This window comes from Parasteatoda tepidariorum, chromosome 5, assembly GCF_043381705.1.
Source record: "Parasteatoda tepidariorum isolate YZ-2023 chromosome 5, CAS_Ptep_4.0, whole genome shotgun sequence".
Taxonomy (NCBI): domain Eukaryota; kingdom Metazoa; phylum Arthropoda; class Arachnida; order Araneae; family Theridiidae; genus Parasteatoda; species Parasteatoda tepidariorum.
Genome location: NC_092208.1, coordinates 87,005,541 through 87,028,162, shown reverse-complemented (window position 1 = coordinate 87,028,162; position 22,622 = coordinate 87,005,541). Strand labels below are relative to the sequence as shown.

The 22,622-nt window shown below is 28.6% G+C and overlaps 1 protein-coding gene across 3 annotated transcripts in view; it reads right to left on the bottom strand.

The window, feature by feature from the left end:
- Positions 1-22,622, bottom strand: part of LOC107450479 (Poly(A) specific ribonuclease subunit PAN3) — a 40,844-nt gene continuing 18,222 nt past the window's right edge. Inside the window, exons 8-17 of one of the 3 annotated variants that reach the window (XM_016066280.3) lie at positions 20,277-20,435; positions 19,108-19,224; positions 17,636-17,773; positions 15,843-15,999; positions 14,154-14,244; positions 13,929-14,068; positions 9,212-9,341; positions 6,485-6,549; positions 4,875-5,013; positions 1-1,507 (exon numbers count right to left, since the gene is read on the bottom strand). In XM_016066280.3, the coding sequence (XP_015921766.1) occupies positions 1,358-1,507; positions 4,875-5,013; positions 6,485-6,549; positions 9,212-9,341; positions 13,929-14,068; positions 14,154-14,244; positions 15,843-15,999; positions 17,636-17,773; positions 19,108-19,224; positions 20,277-20,435 (1,286 nt within the window). In that variant the 3' untranslated portion in view covers positions 1-1,357. The remainder of the gene's footprint in view (positions 1,508-4,874; positions 5,014-6,484; positions 6,550-9,211; positions 9,342-13,928; positions 14,069-14,153; positions 14,245-15,842; positions 16,000-17,635; positions 17,774-19,107; positions 19,225-20,276; positions 20,436-22,622) is intronic. The other 2 variants (XM_016066281.3, XM_043044454.2) reach the window with 2 other exon arrangements.

The window sequence follows — 22,622 nt, the reverse complement described above, 5'->3', positions numbered from 1 at the left end:
CATGATTCGATATAGGTATATACCTAAATTTATAATATTATGCCTTAATTTACTCTTAATTATAAAAAATTAACATTTAAGTGTTACTTTTTTTTAAATATTTGCCGTAAACAACAGAATTTCCTAACTGTTGGTAGCTAAGAGGAAAAAAAAACAACTTATTCTTAACAGATTATTACAAACCATAACTGTTATTACACAATCATAACATAGTTACCTTGAGTGCATAGTTGTACTAGTTGGTACCTCAGCATTTTAAACAAACAATTGAAATGGATTTAATGTAAAACCACAAACAATCCCCCCAAAAAAAACTAAAATAACTATATTTAATTTCAAATCCATGGCTCATGAGAGAAGATCAAATTTCAGGTGTGATTTGGACATCAGAGAGGGATTTTTTTCTTTTTTTTTAAATTAAACAGCAAATACACTTTTTCATATATCATCACAGCAATGTAAAAAATTAAGGTGCTGATTGGTTAAACTTATTAAAAAGATTGAAAAACTTCATTTTAAAAATCTGACATTTAAATAGTTGCTAATAAATATTGCTTTTACTTATAAAAATACATCTAGAGTAATTTTAATTAAAATAAAATTGTTTTCTGCAGAGACCATTGTTTTATGAATACTCTTGAGGTACTTCAAATATACCTAGAAGAGTCATTACAGCACTGAAACAGGCTGTACACATTTTATATTTTTTCTACAAGAAATGAAGGAGATTTTTTGTACAACTTCAGAAAAAATGTTTAACCCCTAAAAATGCCACCATTCCATTTTGAATTAGAAATCTTTCCTAAATGGTATATTTTCAAAGTTGTTGCTCAATTTTAAATAACTTTAGTCAACTGAAATAAAAACGAAGGCATTTTACAGAGGTGAAAAATTTATTCTACATACGCAAAGCTATTCCTCGGGGGTGGGGGGGCAGATTAATTAGGAAACTATTTTGTAGAGTTCCGCATCCAGAAGTAATACTGGGACATTCTTAACGCAATAAATAGAAGGCCTTTATCCAAAGATATCATTCTGTCTTGGCAGGGTTTCATCATTTACTCGTGAATTATATCATTAAAAAGTTTCTTATCAAAAACTCTTATAAAATTTTTCAATAAAATAAAAAAGAAGAAAAGAAAAAGGAAGGGGAGAAATAAAAGTCTTTTGAGTATTCAATGTAAACATCACATCTTTACAAAATATGAAAAAATAAATTTTAACATCAGAATAAAAACATATCTGAACAATGCAGATATAGTGTTTGTAAGTACTCATGTCTTTTATGTACACATTTCTAATGAGAAGAAAAGGGGGTAGGAACACAAAAAAAAATCACCATTTTATATATACACAGCTAAGAAGAAGAATGCTTGGGGGCTGCAGCATTCAGTATTTCTCCAAAAGAAGACTCGAAACACGCCTTCAACTCAGCATAAGTCACCACCAACACATTCTGTTCATCTCTTCCCATCAAACAGATCTTATCAGAAACTCCTGCATCCAACTAAGAAGAAACAGTTTACAAATAACAGGGATGAGATTAGCCAAAAGGCAAAAAAGCTGAATTTCCACAATAGTAAATTTTACACAAGCGCAACCCTTTAATAATAAATTTCAGACAGTTTAAGGTAATAAATAATGTGTTGACATACAATTGGTACTAATCTATTATTATATAAATGATTACATTGATACTTAACATTTAGTGAAAATAAAAATTACCAATTGAAAAAATAAAGCTGGAAATTATATTTTTCCTCAGTTCACATAAGAGACAATTATTACTTGAAAAACTACCTGGTTTAGCAAATTAAAACTACTGAGAATATACATTAATATTTCATTTCTTTTAATAAATACTGTTATGTGATTTATAGCAAATATATCAGTAATATTACTTTTTAAATTATATTGGAAAAAAAAACTTTAACAATGGACCGAATCATTATGTTCATATTATAGTCTAATCTAACTACAGCCCTCTGAAACATATCAATAACAGTGAAGTAGAAATATATAGTAACTCCTTAACATACAAAAATTGCTATTTTAGTTTGAAAAATTACATGACAATCAGCAACTGTTTAGATAATTGTTTTTTATTTGATAAGAATTTTGCATTTTATAGCATAAATAACAGCAATTATAAATAAAATTTTGATGATGAGTTAATTAACTCTTTTTCCCCCAAATTTTTTTTTTAATTAAATCCCTTTTTAAGTGATTGCTTTTGTTTGCTATATCTTTTATGTTTGCTATATTTAGTCGTTAGTCCATCTTCAAACATCTTGTGACAAATCCTATTTTTTCTTCTTTGCAAGCACAGAATGTAAGTTTTGAATATATTCCCTTCCAGTTTCTCTGATGTTGTAACACTTACATATACTAATAATCGTCGTTAGAAAAACAGTCACCTTTATAGTAACTAATTTAAAAAAAAATTTACTTCTTACAAGAATCGCGATAGTTGATCTTAAAATTGCGTGAATATGAATAACAATTATGGATTTTGAAATCACATGAATATGAAACTAGATATACGATTTTGAAAATGAGAAAATACAAACTGGGATATAGAATTTTTAAAACGCGTAAATACAAATCACGATTCATAATTTTTAGATCGCGTAAATACGAATCATGATGCGGAATTTTTAGATTGCATAAATAAGAATTATGAATTTTTAGAGTGCGTGAATGCGAATCCCAATGCCTTATTTTAAAATAACGTATAAATACGAAAATCAATGTTTGATATTATAAACCGCATGAGCAAATCAAGACATTGAATTTTAAACTTGCGTGAATATGAATCGCTACATAGGTTTTTAAAAAGGCGTAAATACGAATCACAATATCGGATTTTTAAATCTCGTAAATAAGAATCGCAACATACAATACTCAAATCACGTGAATCAGAATCGCAACACGCAAATATGATAAGCTATGTTTGATATTAAAATCGTGTGAATGAGATCGAGATATTAGCAGATTCCAGGCTTGGGACCTCTAAAAGGCTTGTCAGAAGCAGCGTCGTTTGAACTACAAAAATCGGATCTATCTGGAGGGCGGGTAAAAAATTCCGAAAATCTTATTTGCTGTGAGTAAACAGAGAGAAAACAGCTAAAATAAGTAAAAATGAGAAAGGTTTGGTAGCTATGCAGTTTGAATTTTCTGTTTCTCTTTGAAAATCGGTAAATTTTCTGAAAAAGCGGAATACTTATAAAAAAAAATTAAATTTTTAGAAAAATCTGAATTTTTGACAAAAAAGCTGAAATTCAAGCGATGAAAGTGAAAAAAGCGGAAATCCGCTAAAAAGCGGAAAAATCTCATCCCTGAAATAAAAGCTAAACTTTATGCGATAACAAAACTTCAGAAACAGGTTTTCCAATTATGAATTTGTGGAGTAACTACCCCTACGATTTACACACAATGGGATTCTGCACACAGTCAGTCGACTGCTAATAGCGTAGCAGGAGAGACCACACACACACAAACGCGAACCTCTCAGGGCAAATGCTCAACACTCGGTGAACTTAATTCTGCGCTCACCACAAGCGCTCAAAATCTTAATACAGCTCTCCTGGTCTTTCGCATATATGGCTGCTAGTGGTATCCATTCATCGAAGTCTATCTCAGATAAAATTCTGGCGGGAGAGTATTGTGGTGTAACTACAACTACGATTATTAAACATCAATTCACTAGTATAGAAGACGTGTTAACGATTCCATCTTGGGTGACCTTTTGATAGATGATAACTCCTTTCCCCACAAATTTATAATAAAAATTACAATTTAAAGGAAAAAGGAATTATATTAAATTGAGTATTAATTAAATAAAAAATAACTTTTTTCCATAAATATTTTGAGTTAATTCACTCCAAATTATAAGATTTTTCAGTTTGTTTCAAAATGCTTTTACTTATTAAAATCTCAATTGGAATAATTTCTTTTGAAGTTAAGAGCTGATCTGAAGATTTACTATTCTCCTAAAAATTAGAATTTGGTTCAATATTTTTAATTAAAATATTTCACTAGTTTTGAATGCAACTAAACATAATTTTGTAAAAAAAAAAAAAAAAAAAAAAAAAAATCTATTTGTGAACGATCTCCAAGTTTGCCATTTTTTTGTTCAATTTCTATGTATATTAGATTCTCTGATTCAGTTTTTTGTGCCTATTAGATTAATATCATTTTTAAGAAATAGAATAAAGGTAATTTAATTTTTTGAAACAAATCATCTCCATACAAGGTTTAATCTCAACTTCAAAAAAATAGTAAATTAGTATTTAACCCCAATTCTTCCTTATAAATTTTCGAGAAAAGAAAATTTGTTTTTCTTTATTTTTATCTAACAACAATACAAGACTTACAAAAATTTAATTTCAGAAATAACATATTGGATAGAATAAGTAAGATACTTCAATTACATTTGTACATTTATTGGATGGTGCCCCAGTTCAAGATATTTAATTTTGAAATGTCAGGAATATTAAAATTATGATGAAAATGGGGTGGAGGGACGGAATTCTGTAGTCTAACAGAAGAATGGCATGTCCATATCTGAGAACTACCCCCTAAGCTACAATTTTATAGAAAAATTGCAGATTAAATTACATTAATTCATAATTGTCATAATTCATATGCATTTAACTCATGCATAATTGTATCATTCTAATTTTGTTAATTTAAATAATACCACACACTCTGTTTGGATGGTGGCTTATAATTTATTAATTTTGAAAAGTTATACCAAAATCGATTAAATGGTAGATGTTAGTTTACTTATAAAAGAATAAATAATAATAATTGTAAACAGAAAGCCCTCCCGTCGATGGTAAAGAAGAAGAAAAAAATATTTGTCTAATCACCTTGTTGAGACACTGTATTACATGTGCTGAATCAACCCATGGTCTTCCATCTTCAGTCACTTGGTGAAACAGATAATCTCGAAAAAGTTTGAGCAGGTAGCGATCACCTGTTTCTGCCCAGGAATGGTCCATATTAAGTCTAAAATTAATGATGAAATGCTCATTTAAAAACGTAATTCTACTTGAAAAAAAATCTAACATAATATTTTTTTATTAATAATCTGTAAGATAGGCAAAACTGTACCTATTATAGTAATAAAATATTAAATGCTATTGATGTACGATTTTCTTTCAAACTTCAAACAAGATTTGTATAGATTTAATTCGTATTACAACAAAGAACATCAGACAAATAACTACAAAACTTAGTATTATATTTATATTGTAAAACTGCTTAAAAAGTGTACCCCGTTGAAAGAAAGATTAAGTAAAAGTTAGGTAAAAAGTGATTTTAAAGAATGTAGACAGAGAAATTTTAAATTGTGATTTAACCCTTTTTTCGCACTCAATTCACATATTAAATTGATTTGTCCAAGTGCAACATATCAGTTACTCCCAATTCTTCTACCAACCACACTGTGGTGTAATTAATTTTTATTTTTTAATGCTCCTTTGTAATATGCTAGTATTTAAAACTATGCAACCATAACTATGACCAGTGTTCCCCCTAAGAATTTTTAGAAGGGCAGCCTGTCCTCTTTGCCTTTTTATGCGTCCTATTTGACCTTTTCATCAAAATTAGCCACCATCCCTTAAAAACACTACCTTTTTATTCATATTCCATTAAAAAAATAATTAACTGTACAAATGATTATTACACACTGGTTAAATTATCTGAGTTTACAGGTTTAATTCTGATTGCTATTATAAATATTTCTTTTTTTAATTATTCACAACCACTTAAATTTTTATAAGTTTCTCTTTTTTGGGTGGATTTCTCTCTTTTTTTACATTGATAAATTTTTTAAGTGATTTTAAATCTTAAAATTACTGTTTAAATAAATACTTTTTTATTAAAAAAAATGCATCGTTAAATGTTTATTTCTTTATAATTTTCAGTTTAAATTATGAAGAAAGCTTTTAAGTTATTGATCAATTGATCACTTTTTCCCTAAATTTATTTTTTCTGAAAAAAAAAAAATTAGGCACAGCGATAGTTTTTTAATGTGCCTTAAATTTTTTTTATAAACTACAAATTATTCTCTTATTTTAATAAGGATTGAGAATTACTTTTTGAAATACAAACATAAAATAATACAAGAGGGTAATTTAAAACTGTTGAGGATCAAATTCAGTTATTACATAATATTAGAAATTTTGATAAATTTTAACGGTGGTAAGTGAGTGTCCTTTCAAAACTCTAAGTGCCCTCTTCTGTAAGGAAGTATGCTGCCCTTTTTCATTCCTATGGAAAACTCTGACCACTGCTTATTATAAAAATAAATAGAATATGTTTTTCACATCAATAGTATTTTGGGCCAACATAACCAAAGTCAGAATCAAGCATATCAAAATGGCTCAAGGAAATCAAAGAATAAGTAAAAAATTTGTACAAAAAAAGTAGGGTCTTGGTAAGCAAATTACTTTTTCTTAAATAAATGAAAACTTACTCTGCTCTTTCTGTGATGGTTCCCAATTTTACAAGTATGCGAAACAATCTTCCATTTTGAACTTCCTAATAAACATAAATATTTATTACTAATAAAACAATTTGCTTAAAAAAACCTCCACTTTGATTAACGATTTAGTTAAACGTTTAATGCTCTTTTGTTTTCCCTAAGAAATAAAGTACATCAAAAACTTCAGAGAAAATAGATACTCTTTAATTTAAAAAAACATCAATATTTCATGAATAACCATTAGTATTTGAAGATGTGGTCAAAATAAATTAGATTTTCTTGCTAAACTAACATTAAAAGTAGTTGCCAGAAATTGCTATTAACAATTGTGTTTTTTTAATTTTATACATATATACGCACACACACATATATATATATACTACTTCACTACTTTTCTTTTAAAAAAAAGTTGCACACTACACTACAAATTACTAAAATAAGCAACAATTACTTCCCATTGCTAGCATTACCCATTGTTTTAAATTAAACTTTTATTGGTTCTATTTCATTTCTCAAATTTTTAAAAGATTACATCAATGATGACTGCTACCTTAAAACTCTCATTAAAAAATGAAGTTTATTGAATGTTTTCAATTATTGAATTATTTTTTACCTGTTATATCAGATAAACTCGATAATCAATGCAAACATGGTAGCACAGATAGACCATGTGATATTACGAAATAAGTATTCTCTAAAGTTATATTAACCAGATGTTGATTTTGTTTATAGTTATGCTTTAAAAATGTGTTTTTATGAAACTAAATAATTTGAAATTAAAGGTTTTTGAAATAAAAAAGAAATATTAATGGAAAGCAAAATAAATGGAGAAATAGTACTAATTCGTTTAAATCGCGAAAACTTGTTATATTGTCGTGAAGACAAATTATGCTCGATTAATTTTAGTAATAGGCATTACTTGAAGTAAAAAAAATTATAAATTTTGTTAAAAAGAGCAAAACTAATGAAGTAATGGTATCACGTTATTTTGAAAAGCACAAAAAATTTTATAATAGTTATTAATTGAAGTAAAGAATAAGCTATGTAGTAATAAGAAAAATTAATGGAGAAATTGTACTAATTCGTATAAAGAAGGAGTAAAAATAAAATATTATTTACACCACTGAAGCTTAATTAATTTTCATAATAGGTACTAATTGAAATTAAAGAAATAAGCTATGTTCTATAAAGTAAAATTAGTGGTGAAATTGCACTAATTTGTTCAGGAAAAAAATATAAATGCGCCATACTATTTTGAGGTCAATGATGCTTAGTTAATATTGGTACTAATAGGCATTATTTATATTATAGTACTTGGTGCAATTTTCGCAGGCATCAATTATACTAATATAGGTACAATGTATTATTTCAATACCTTTGGCACCTATTAAAACTGAATCAATATTGCGCAGTTTTAATACAGATATTGTGGTAGGTAGGTGATACTTTACTTATGTCGCACTAGAGCTCCACAATGGGCTATTAGCGACAGTCTGGGAAAAATCCCTGAGGATGATCTGAAAACATACCATCGTAATTTTGATCCTTTGCAGAGAGGATGGCTTCCCTGTTTCGGTAGCCCAACGACCCGTGCGTGAAGTCGAGCACTTTAAGGTAGGACAGATTACAGGGGACAAATAACATGCACCCTCTGTCCCTACACAGGCTGATGAAAGTGGTCCCTCACCCGCTTACTGACAGATATTGTGAAAAGGGTTCTTTAACATTCCTCAAAAGGGATAAGTAGCGGAAAAAATTGCTTGAATGTAGTAAATTTTTACTACTGTGAGATGGTCTAGAGCAATAGCATTAAGCCAGATGATATTGAATATAATAAAAAAAAATTTTAATAATTTGTTATGAAATACTGAAAACATATTCTGCTTAATTTAATAATGTAAAGCCACTGAAGGGACAAAATATTATTGAAATCATTTTAGCATAACTGTGTTGGTTGATGTCATTTTGTAACTGAGGGTATACATTTAATTATTAATCCTTCAATTTTGACTTATTAATGAAGAAAAATTATATATTATAAAAACACTTTTACTTGTTATTGAAAATGAAAATAAACGACTTTTTTTAAAAAAGAAGTACTGAAAGTATATGCAAAGCAAACACATTACATGAAAAAATTTAAACAAATATCAGTAAAGTGATACAATAGACAACACACACATACTGCATTTTGTTGTTATTTATGACAGATCAAAGATAACTTTTAGTTACTACGCAAAACATTTCTTGTTTGTAAGTATAAACGTTCATAGTGAAAATCTTAACAATGAAAACAAATGGCTTTGACCACTGTAATATTCAACCTTTTAAGAAAGATTAATTTTCAAATGCCTACAATTTTCATGCAGTTTAAAATATATATTTGCATAAATAGAGCAAAAACAACTTAACCTTAACTTATCCTAAAAAACCAGTAAATATTTATTTAAATAAATTAAACCAAAATTTAGCATTAGACTATATTTTTAAGAATTTTCATTACTTTGTTTTTTGGAAAAAACATATTTGACCTTTAACTATAAATTATGTATTTTCCTTTAGTTGTTTTAATTAAATTTCCCCTTCATTTTCCAATTTTTCCAAATTTTTAAGATTCTTTGACCAGAGGCAACCCTTTAAAATATCTTTTTTCTTTTTAAATAATACAACTGAAATTATTAAATAAAAAAATAAAATAAAAGATGATTAACAGCTTACTTTAGATAGTTCATTTTCTATAACATCACTACGCATCTGAGCTGCATCTAATTGAGTGTAAAATCTAGCACCAATCATTGGCATAATATCATTTATGCTTCGAGGACGTGCTTGATTATGAAGAAGGTACCTAAAAAATACAGTTAAAAGTCCATTAAAACATAATAGCAGATGAAAGTGTTATAAAAAATTACCCTTAGTTAATCTTAAAATAACAATAAAGACTAAAAAGAAAAGAAAAATAAACATATCTCTTTTCACATTTACTATTTATTTACATATTTACTATTCATAAAACTAAACTCAGTTTTTCTTTTATTTTGAACCATTTTGATTTAAAACACACGGCTAGAGTAGAATGCTTTTGTCTACACATAGTAGACTGAATTGTGCACTTTGTTCTAACATTCCTGTTGGGGTCATTACTGTTCACTGAATTGTGAACAGTAATGACCCCAACAGGAATGTTAGAACAAGTTTTTGCAAGAATAAATTGCAATATCCTTTAACATCACTAATAACAATGAATGTTAACTTTAAAGCTGTCAAGAAAGAAAATAAAACAATGTGTTGTGAACAAAATGTGGATTCCTTCAAAAAATGCAGCAGGGTTTATTTTATATAAAAATAATGTAAGAACATTTTTTATGTTAAAATAGAAGGTAGCTAGTGGCCACACATTGCTTTATAAAAATGAGTTAACAAGAAGGAGATGATATTCGTTATTCTGCATTGTTACCAGAAATAAATTTAAATGTCTTCCATTTCAATCTTTCACATAACACTGCTCACCTAAGTGGCAGATATATGTATTTCCTTAAAAAAAAATTTTAATCGAGAAAAATAACGATAAAAACAAAAAACATGGGCTAATAAAATCTCATTTAAGCAAAATAAGAATAAAAATAAATAAATAAAACTTTGACTGCAAATAAATACAAAATTCAATTTTACCAAAGTGCAGTTTTTCTTTCTTTCTGTATGTTGCTCTGTAATTTATCAAAGATTGTATTTAACTTCCTCTTATTTAAAAAGGTTAACATATATTATTTATTAAGCCACAAACTCTGTTTTATTCAAAATATATTCACCCTGATACTAATGTTTCCCTCTTTGCAACATCTATTATTACTGCAATGCAATGCGTGCTGATTAGAATAAAAAGAAAAATAATTCTTAGTTTTAACTTGTTTCAAATTTTGAGAAGTATAAAATTTTGCATATCTAAATGAACAAAACAGAAAAAAGAATTTTTATTTACAAAACTGGTTGTCAGGAACTATTAGTTATTTACAAATAAAAACTACTCAAACATATACAACTAAATACATGTTTTACTTACAGTCAAACTCCCAAAACAAGAACCACGGGAGCACAATATTTGATTGCTTATAACCCAGTTCAAAAAAAGGAGAGAGGGGAAAAAAAACGAGATTTCAAAAAATTATAAAAGTTTATACATACATATACATTACACATACATTATAAATAAAGTACTTGCTTAATATATTGTTTTACTACTATACAGTACAAAAGAAGTTAGTTAATTTGGTTATAACTATCTCACTGACTCTTTGTTGTGTTATTGTTCTGCAAATAAAACTCATGGCTCAAAAAATATCGTCTTTTGTTCTCTGGCTTTAAAAAAAAATTGAAGTTTCTCTACACAATCAAAAGCTATTGAGCACTATAAAGCAGTTCAGCTTGAAATTTTTTACATTTGCCATTACTATAATTACCTTTATTATATTCTATTCATCTGCTGAACTAGTCCAATAAACAAAGCTAAACTAGTGGCAAAATGAATGTTTATTCTACTTCAGCTAATTTGGAGGGGAAAAAAAGACGGCCAAAAACTTATTTATTAGATGCAAAAACATTGATATGCAGTAGCTATATGTCAAAGCTAAAGGCTATGCTACAAAATAACTTTTCTTTTCCATTTATAAATGAATTTCAGTGTTTATAATGAAATATTCTATAACATATTTAAACCACATAAAATTTTATTTTAATATGTCTTTTTTTTTTCAAAAATAAATTGTGTAATTAATTTATGCTTTATTTTGATTTTATTAATGTTTAAAACAAATATTTAGGTTTGACTCGCTAAATTTGTAATTTAATTTAAGTAAGTAAAAAAAATGAATAAAGTAAGACTTTTCAATGCTAAATTTTTCAATTATTCTAATATTTCGAAGGAGAGCTGTACACCGCATTGAAATAACTTATGTACAACATATTCAGAGTAGTATGGATCTAGAACAACTGATTATTATTATTTAACTATTCAATAAATCCAGATTTAGAAAGAAATTATTTTATTATCAAAGTATATATAGAAGAAATTTTATTAGGAAATGCACAAAAATAAAAAGATGGTAATAATAATTACAGAATTAAATTTCATAGATCAGCTGAATAATTCTTGAGCACCAATTCAAGAGAGCTGGATAGAGTGTTTTTTTTTTTTTTTTTTTTTTTTTTTTTTTTTTTTTNTTTTTTTTTTTTTTTTTTTTTTTTTTTTTTTTTTTTTTAAAGACATTCAAAGTATTAGCAATTATTACAATGAAACCTCATGTTACGGACACTCCTACAAAGACACCCTTTTCATTACGAGCATTTTTTTAAAAAATTCCTCGTGAATCTTCTGTGAAAAAAAAATTATGTGCCTTCTACACACAGCAGATACTCCTGTTACCAGACGCCGACAGTCACTTATGCCCTGAAACATTATTTTCAATCAGGACATCACTTATCCTAAATTTTTTTTTAAAAATTATTTCAATTTACAGTTTAAAAAATAATGTATGTATCTACCATTTTTTAAAGCATGTAAAGTTTACCTTATCCATAATTTAAAATAAAGTTAAGTTATTTCAGTACTAAAAGATCTCCTTAAGGTAAGGAGTCTCCTTAGGAAAGGAGTACTAAAGGATTCTCATTTCACTTTTACTTACTGATTGAACCAACTTACTGATTGGAACCAAGTGGGAAAGTGAAGTAAGAATACAAGTATCTATTTGGTATCGTATGACTTATTTGAATAACTGTGCATTTAGGAAAAACATTTTCATTTCTCTGCAGCAACGTCTGAAATTATTTTAAAGGAGTATCTGAGATAAAACTTTTAACAGATCCTTATTATTGAGCAAATCTCTTTTTGTTCAATAATGCCTCGCCACGCTTTAACTTTGAAAGAAAAATTTGAAGTCATCAAAAATGCGGTGTCCGAAAATTGGCCAAACACTTTAAAATTTTAAGACTCAGGCTGCACACGTAATTAAAAAAATAATAAAGATGTGGTGCAAAGATTAAAAAGAGAAACAAATTGGAATGCCTTCAGAAAACGGAATCTGAATTTAAAATTGACAGATGTGTTTTTTAATCGTTTACTCAAGTTAGAAGCAACAAGTATCCAGTATCAGGACCAATGCTTCAGGAAAAATCTTAAGAGACAACTGGGAAATTGGGACTATAGGAGTTTAAAACTTCTAATGAATGGTTAAAAAAGTTCCAAAAGAGGCATGATTTTTTATAAGTCACTAAGCAGAGAGTGTGCTTCTGTGGATGCTGACATGGTTAAAAAATGATTGAAGAAACTACCTTCCTTATTTAAGGACTACGCATCTGGAGACATATGAAATGCTAATGAGATTTGTCTTTTTTAGCAGAGTGTGACAGACGAACAGGAGTCTTCATGAGTTATAGAAAAAGCAAAGCCCAGGTGTTTCAAAGGAACAAATTTATTAAGTCTTGGAATACAATGAAAAGCAAATTCACAAGCATGGATGACCTAGGACTTAATGACAGTGGTTGCTTGAACAAAATGGGTCGAAAAAATGGAAAGTTCATTTTCTTGTGCAACGTCTCAACATCACATTAATCTAAAGAATGTAAAAATTGCAATATTTCCTCCAAATGGTGGAATATACTTCTACCGTTGGTCTATTAATCGCTTGATCCAGGCATATCGTAAGCATTGACAAGAATATTGAATGTCAAAAGAATGATTTATATAAGGACGAAATTATTGAAATGGTCGCAAATAATGAGGTCGATAATCAAAATGAAGAAACTGATACTCAATTTATGCTTTCTAAAATGAACCAAAACTAAATAAATGATGCTCAAACTTTTATAGATGAACTAAGACATTTTTATCTAAAAAAAATTATGAAATTGATGAAAAATTTTAAATAAATATCAGTATCATATTTGTAATCGTGTATAAAATCTTCCGGTTTTCCTGTAAGATTTTATTTTTATACTAATGTGGTGGCAAAATTTATAATATCACATTTCATTCTTCATTAAATAAATACAATTTAAAATGATTTTGCCTACTATTACATTCGAATAATTCAAACATATATATATGAAAGGAACTGTGTTTTTTACTCTTTGCTAAAACTTTTACTAAACACAAACATACAATCTCAATTTTATTGATTTGATCCCACCACTAGAAAAACACTTAGTCGAAAAGCGTAAAAGTTTCTCAGGAATGCAATATAAATAGCTATAATATATAGTTTAATTATTTCTATATCATTACAATTATTCGATAAACAATTTATGGTGGAGTTTGTATTATTAGTGTACCCTTCTCCTAAACAGACAAATTCTTCGCCCCCAAGAGTGTCCGCTTAATCTAGGTTTCACTGTATAATTTTTTTTAAAAAAAGAAAATAAATAAAGTAGTAACAATAATTACAGTATTAAGTTTCTCAGATCCGCTGAATAATTCCTAGACACCAACTCAAGAGAACTGGTTAGAGTATTTCTTTTGAAGGCATTCAAAGTGTTACAAGCAAGAGCTAAAACTATTTTGCCAAATGCCATTAAGTCTTCTTGCTAGAAACAAAACAAAACAAAAAATAAAGAAACACTCTACTATGCAAAATACATTTTCAGAGCATTTAAAAAGAACACTGCACACCTGAAAATTTGACACAACTTGCTTAAGATTGTGCTGTTGATTGGAGTCATACGTTAAAACATCAAAAATACCACAGCAATTGAGTCTCAATCTGAAAAATGAATTTACATTACAAGATTTGATATTTCAAAATAGTCCTCTTTGAATCTCGAATGTGGCCCCTCATCAATTTATTATTTATACTCTTAAACAGTCAGAAATGAAATCTAATTTATAAGCAAAATGTTTAGAAAGTAAAATAAAATATTTAAGAAAATTAGGAGCAAGGGGAAATCTCTTAACAAAACTTATAATAATTTTAAAAATGAGTATTAAGTACTATGTACACAAACACCTCAATAACTTTTGATGTAATGGTTGAATTTTCACATATCATGACTTAATCTTTATAGTTGGAGGACGTAATCATGGATATGCAGATGAATTTTTAAGTGACTAACTCAATATAATGTTACATTAAAATAGATTTTACATATGATTTACCCAAAATGCCGGTACTTTTTATAGTAATTTGATGCGAAATTTTTTACAGTGTATGCTTTTAAATAGATGTATAGCAATGAATAAATTAAAAAAACGGACCTTTTTCAAATAAATATAAATTTTTTCTTACAAGTTTGGATTTCTGATCTTCAGCATCTGGGGGGTAGCATACCTTTTTTCCCGCTGGTTTCAGATTTCTGACTCCCAAAATATAGGGGGTAGTCACAATCTGGGAAATACGATCTCAATAATTTAATCAGGAGAGTGGTCAAATGTTTGGACCTTTTAAAGATCATTTCACTTTTTGCGTATTTTTTGCACCCCAAAGAAGTCAGATTTTTAAACATTTATTTCTAAGAGACTATTAAACTGATTTCGATCAATTGCCAATCAGATTGGTGCCAATTTGAAGAATAACATCAGTGGATTTGATCTCCCTAGAATCGTTACCCACAGGTAAAAGAAGTAACCCAACCTCGACATATCAGTTCTAATGTTAAGAAAATGTCTAAGTTCACTCTCACATTATAAATACTAACACCAGGGGTTAAAACTAAGTAAATTTAGTTCAAAGGACATTACTAGTCCATATACACTGTCACTGGTTTGCTAATGTGCCTCTATTAGAATTTTCCTTAAAAAGTTAATAAATCGGATTTGAATAAAAAGATTAAAATGCAGAGAATATGTGATGTCATAAATAAGATGAAATATGCTATTTTGTGAAGAAAATACAAGTCAAAATCAGAGAATTTAAAATATTAATTTCATATTCTTTTAATAAATAATAATTTAAAAAAGCAAATAAAACGTATACTTTAAGTTTTATAATAAATGTAGTCATTTTTTTATTTTATATATTCTTTACAGATTTCATTTCCTTCACAAATATATTTCTTTTACAATTATATTTGCTTTAAAATATTTTTTCATTTATTAAAATAAAATTCCAAAAATAAACAAATATTAAACAGTATACTACCCTTTTATAGTAATTACTGGTCCAGAAAACCACTGATAATTTATTTTATGGTGGTCCGAATCAAATTTGGAAGACCATTTTTAATTTTAAGCCATGACTGACATGCATTACATGCATATGCAATTGAAAACTATCAACACAATCAACATGGTAAAAGCTCTGCAACACAACAAAACTAAGAACATATTGATTTTAAAAAAATTAATGAATAAAAGGAGGATTACCGAGATTTTCCAGTGACAAGGATTTTAGAAGGATCAAACGCCCTACACGCTAATCCAGCAGCATGTATACTTCTTAAGACTGAACTCAGTTGAACAATGTATCCCCAAATTAAACTCTCAGGAAGCAAACCTGCATGCTGTCTCAGGTTGTTCAAAACTGTAGAAGGAAACAAAAATGCAATATAAAATTTGTGATAAAAATAATTGAGCCATTGATACATTCACTTACATTTTTCTTCTTATAGAATTGATTAGAATACAATTGTAGTGTTTTTTCAGAAATATTTAAGATTTTTGTTTTTAAGCCTATGTTATGATTAAATTGCTTTTTGTTAGTGAGAATGAAAGAAAAGATTCACACCTAACATAAAAGTGAAAGGCTCAATAACTATTTATCACATGTTTTGTTGCATGGCAACAATATATATGTTACTGTGAATGACAGAAATTGGTTGTTGAGTTCCACCGGCAAACGGTGAAAATCGACGCAGCTTTGGAAATGCTGATATTAAAAACTGAATAATCTAGAAGTATTTTGAACTGCTGAAAGTCATTATGTGGTGCATAAGATACTATTGGGGCAATTATTCAGGCCTTAATGTATAATTGCTGTGCCAAGATATTGAAATGTCCTCATTCAGACTAAAATTTTGAACACGAAATCTGTTTCTGAAGTACTTTTTCTCTTAGAACTACAGTTTTCATTTGTATCATCATCAGCTGATGTTAAGGCAGTCAAATCTTTCAACAAAAAATAAGTACCTTTTAAGCACTCAAAAAATATTTTTAAGCCTCATATACATTAACAAAATGTAAAATAATGTTCACAAACTTTACATGATCATGATAAAACAACTAGTTTTTGACAAGGAACTATTTTCTTGATTATATTAGCCATTAAAAAATAATCAAGAGATTTTTCAGTTCGATTTCAGAGGGTGGAAAATGAAGCTTGAAATTGAGAATATCTTGCAAAATTCAGTAAAGTTGTACATGAGAGTGTAATAATCTCATCGAATCCAGCTCACTATACGCACATGCGGGGTTCGCAAGTATTTCATCAAACCTGTAAAATGATTGGCGCTTTCATACGCTACGGAACAACGGTACAGTGAAACAGATTGTGGTTTAATGAATTGTGGAAACGTTGAATAGAACAATATAAAAAGCACACTTTTGATGTATTTAAATAAATTTTACAAGTCACTGAGTTAAAAAATTAAAACAAAGTTGCTGCTTGTGGAGAGATGTAAACACACTAGATATAATCTTTCAAATAATTCTGTCCATATTTTTCATCAGAAATTGAAATTTATTTTTTATATGCCAAATTTCAAGAGTTTAAAATGGAAAATTCAATTCTATACATTCATTATCAATCCCCACAATAATTTTATAATTTTAGATTGCCTGATTTATCATAAGACCTGCGATGCTAAATCCTAGGGCCCCCTTATTTCTGGTAGTACCCGAAATGTTACAATAATTTCGTTTTGTGTTTATCAATAAGAATTATCAATTAGAATTATGAGCTAACAAAAATAGAAAAAGATATAAGCTCAATATTTACTAATGCATCATAATTTACTTATGTTATAAATAATTTAAAAGCACTTCATTATTAAACAAAAGGTAATATCGTTTAAAGTAACGACCAGGGGCCCCCGTCATTCTTCATCAGGTCCTGCATATAACCCCAAAAATAAAAAATATGTCATAAAACAAGCATACATTGAAGAATAGAAAATGATTATTTTTGTGAGAAACATATTAATTTAAAGGCAAATCATTACCAGGTTTTGAAGATCCTTCTACTTCAGCAGGGCAGAAATTAGGCAAATAACCATTCAACACTTGAGATGATGGTTGGTTAAAATAAAGATTCATCAAGGTATCAGCACCTGGATGGTAGTCATGGACAAAGATCATAGCTGCGGGAATAAAAACATCTATAAGCTTTTATGGTTTTTTATATATAAATGCAGGAGTTTAAAAACTCTAAATTTTTCATCCACTACTAAAAGTAAGCTGAAGCAATTTCTATCAAAATGAGTCATAAAAGAACCTTTTAGATTTAGTATTCTACACACTTGTTAATTGCAAGCACATTTTTCAATTATTGGGTTGATCAAAAAGTATTTTTTTTATGAAAATGAAAGAAGATTTTCATGAAGTGAAAAAATTTTTTATTGAATAACCTTCTGTCATCTTTCTGGCAGTAGCATCATTCCATGCTCATAAAACTTTTGTTCTTTGCTGGTGAAAAACTGGTCCAGGTCATTTTTGACCTTCTATTTTCTTCTCATTTGACAATCTCTAACTCAAGAGTTCATGGAGCAAAAAAGATGAACTAACTCAAAGCAATTTGAGTCTGTTCTTTTCTTTTTTTGCTCCATGAACTCTTGCGTTGAAATTGAAGTGGGCAGCACATTTCTCATCCCAGGATGCACATCAAAAGTAAATAATGTTTTTGTTTTTTTTTTTTACCTTTGAAAAACATATCACAGACGTCAACACAAATTTCCTTCCATAAGAACAGTGAGGAGCCCATATGATGAGCTTTAAGATTAAATCTTAGATGTTTTAAATTATGAACAGTCTAATTCATTATTTTTAATCTCTAAGTAATCTCATGAGCTGTTATTCACCAGTTTGCATCATTTTATGCCTTTATAAGGACTTCATCAGCTGCAACTGGTGATCCAGAATGTGGTGTATCTTCATTAAATTTGTCAGATTGAAATTTTGCAAAAGTTTTGCTTTCAACACATCTTTTCCATACACATTGGATAATTTTTTTTCCTGAACAGCTCTTTCACATTTACAAAAATAAAAAGGTAAAATATGCCAAAAATGCTACTTTTTACTTTCCATAATTGAAAAGGCACCAACCAAATGTTACTGCATATAATAAACTGAGCTTTTCCACAAGCAAGCATTGCTACATCAGCTGTCAAAATATATAATTATTATATGGCTTCAGTGTGAAGTTGGCTGTGAAAAAACATAATAAAGTAATTCATTGGGAAAAAACAAAATTACTTTCCGAACAACCCAACAAAGCTTTTGAGACTTTTTAAAAATAATAAGTTTTGTCAAGTATAGGGTGAATTTAAAGTCATGTACATCAAAATGTAAGCAAGAAAAAGTATTGTTGTAAGGATTGGAAAATACACAATTTTTAATTGACTTAGTGACTTAAGTTTACAGACATGTATCTTCATTTAAAAAATACAATCAAAAAAAATTGAGACAGGTAACTTACAATTGTCTCCAAATGCTTTGGTAGTAAAAACTTCTCTCAGATGCACTAAGTTTGAATGTTGAAGTTTTTTCCAAGTTTCGATTATGGAGATACATTTTGTATTTGAAACTCTGAAACCTGCAAAAAGCATGATCATCAATATTATTTTCTAACCTAAGGAGGAAAATCTAAAAAACTGAACTCAACTAAAGCTAGGCAGTGAAAATAGAACCTAACAACACCAAGGTGGAGCTACTATGTGCACTGCAGCAATGCGGTAGTTGGATGCAGAACACGGCACAGTGACATTTTTGGTTTATGAATTGCTGTGCAATTCTCAATCATCCTCAGGGATGTTTCTCAGACCGTCACCAATAGCCCATTGTGGAGCTCTAGTGCGATGTAAATGAACTACAACAACAATCATTAAAATATGTCCTACTTCCTATTAAAGTTTGATGTTAAGCTTTTGAGACCTCTGTGTAGTGCCAATTTTTACAATTTGGCATTTACACTTCAAGAAGATAACTCATACCCACACATGTAACAAACAGCGTCAGCTGATCGTTTATAAGCAAAATGTAGTGTAAAAGTGGAGCTAAGTTTCTCTACATAAGTTAGAATGTTAATTAGGGTAAAGTTAATTAAATACAGTGCGGTATCACACGTCGAATTTGTTGAACTATAATTCTTTCTTGTCTACATATTTTACCTAACTTAGATTTATTATTTATGTATTTTATGGATATATTTTTGTAATTTGTACCTGGCAACTTCGATTCATAATTAGTTTGTTTATGTTCTACATGGCTTCGTGCTTGTCTTTCTGTTAAGTATGAAATATATGGTGAAATAATTGAAATCTTTGTGTATGAATATAGTATGTGCCACTTAAGAGAACTGATATTTGACTGCTGAAGTTACTCAAAATAGAATGGAAAGAACAATTGCTAACGTAAACAAAGGCACGTTTCAACTACCAATCAGGATCAAGATACCCACACCAAGTCGCTTCCCCATTACATAAATTCATGTGATTGACATAAGTTATGATTAAAACAAAGCTTCTTACCTAACTAAAAAGTTTAAGTTTAGATGTTAAACTTAATAAGGTGCAGAAATCAGTAAATTTGGTGAGGTTTCAAATACTTAATGATTAGAAGAAAGTACAAAGGAGCAGCCAAACATACCATGAATTCGTCTCATACAGTAATAAACTCCAGTTTTAATATGAGCCGCCTTATACACTGATGTAACATATCCAAAAGTGGAAGATTTTATAGGGCTGTCACCAATGGGTGGTTCAAGAGGGCATAATTTGTGGTAAGCATCTACTTCAGCAGGAAGATCTAAACAAAATTAATTAAAACTTCTCTTGTAAATGTATAAAACAACAATTTTATATTATTAAAATTTTGATACATATCTTTTTACATTATCACATTTTCTTTAGAAAAATATTCTCGTCATAAAAGAAATTTTGTTTTAGGAGATAATTGGATGAAATAAAATAGTAATTTAGTTCAAATTTCAGTTTTAAAAAAAAGTTATTTATTTTAGTATCATATACATGTCAAAAACATAATAATAATTCTAAATAAAACTTATGCTGATCTAGTACCATTACATACCATTTTCCATTGATAGACGAAAGCCTATCCATATTTAAACTTTAAATTATCATGCGAGGTGGCGTATCCGCCAGTATGGCCCATACTGTGATTTCATTTTTTAACAAATCTGCAATTACTGTGGATTGATTAAAAAATAGATGTTTATTAAAGTATATTTTGAAATGTGAACCAATATAAAATTGTTAGCTCTGAAAATGGTATTTTTATCATTATTTTCAACAAAAAAATTTTTTGAATACAATATACCGTCATAAAAAAATACAATGCCATCTACGAATGCGTAACAAATGCTGATTTGTAAGTTAATAATAAATCAATATCAGAGCGAGATATAATAAAAATGATATTATAATCAATCAGTATCAGAGCAACATATAAGTTTCTCTCTTTCCCTTATCTATATTTTTTTGTAAATATTTTATTTTCAAATTGTCAGTAAATAAGATATAACTTCCTTTTATTCTGTTCCACTCATCTAAAAAAAATTTGATTTATTTGTGAAGGCTGATCACATTTCCTTCAACAGAGTATAATTTTCTAATTTTGATAAATATTTACAGCCATGTAATTAATCATTATCTTTATAAAGACAGAAGCAAGAAAAGTCTAGAAGCAGATTTCATTTCAAATTTTGCTTAAGAGGCACATCGTTGGTCCTTTGGCTAAAATATAATCACAGCTTTCGAGGTCTGAATATAAAAAAATATATGTATAGCAATGCTACAGGACCTTAAACAAATGAATATTGGAAAAAGAAATCATGAGAGCATACCACTGCCTATTATTTTCTTTTATTTTGTGCTTAAGTCTTCTTTTTTTCAACAGAAATCATTTAAAAGAGAAAATTTGATATTTTAATGTTTTGTCAGTGACTAATAATTGATGATCTCTCTCCAAAAATGAAACAAAAACAATGCAAATAAAAAATGTAAAGAATCATTCTCCATTTTTTCGTCTTGAGTTAAGATATTTCACTTTTTTTCTTTGTTCAGTTGATCCCAGAAACCATAATATTTAGAAAAGGGAAAAAAAATAAAACTTTACTTATCATGCAGTGTTATTTTTCTCATTTCTGATGACAATGAAAGACAGAATAAGGCAATTAACTTCCTTAACACAAAGATATTTAACTAACAGCATAGAACATGGAAAATAAGCAATGTAAATATCTTTGCTTAACCACCAGAGGTAAGCTATCACATAATTACTATAAAATTACTCTATTTATTATGCAACTTTTTATTGTACAGGGTGATTCAGCAAACTCAGTATAAAATTGAAAAGCACATCACAGAGATTGAGTATCGCATTAGCAACCAGATATAACAGTGTACATTGGCGTTTTCCTATTACGGCCCGCCTGTAGTTGAATCGATACCACTAGTAAAATATTTCATGTTTTATAATAATAATTATCAAAAAGTTTCTTTCAAACAATGAGATCTGTATGTTATTCACTCAATCTGTAACTATGATACATTAGTTCACTTATTTCAATAAACCTTTGACAATCATTAATAGAAAACAAAAAATTAAAATAAAATTAAGAGAATTTAGAAAAATAAAAGTGTGGGTTTGAATGCAACCAATCAGCATAGGGAAGTAAGCCTAGGGGTGTATGTCCCTACTTCCCCTCCTATTTTTCCTCTTCTATCTTCCCATCCCCATAGATCAGGGGTGGCGAACCTTTATGCACCAACGTGCCATTTTTTCTAAAAAAAAATTTAATTTGGTCATAGACGTGCCGTCAAACAATTCTGACTTCGTGATTATTGGGAAAATAATAACACTAAATACTATCAACTCAAAACTCTTTATTTACTATGAAAAAGAATACATTTCGCAATGTCTAAGTTACGCGTAATTCAACTTAAAGTAACATCAGTGTTACTTCTGTTGTCG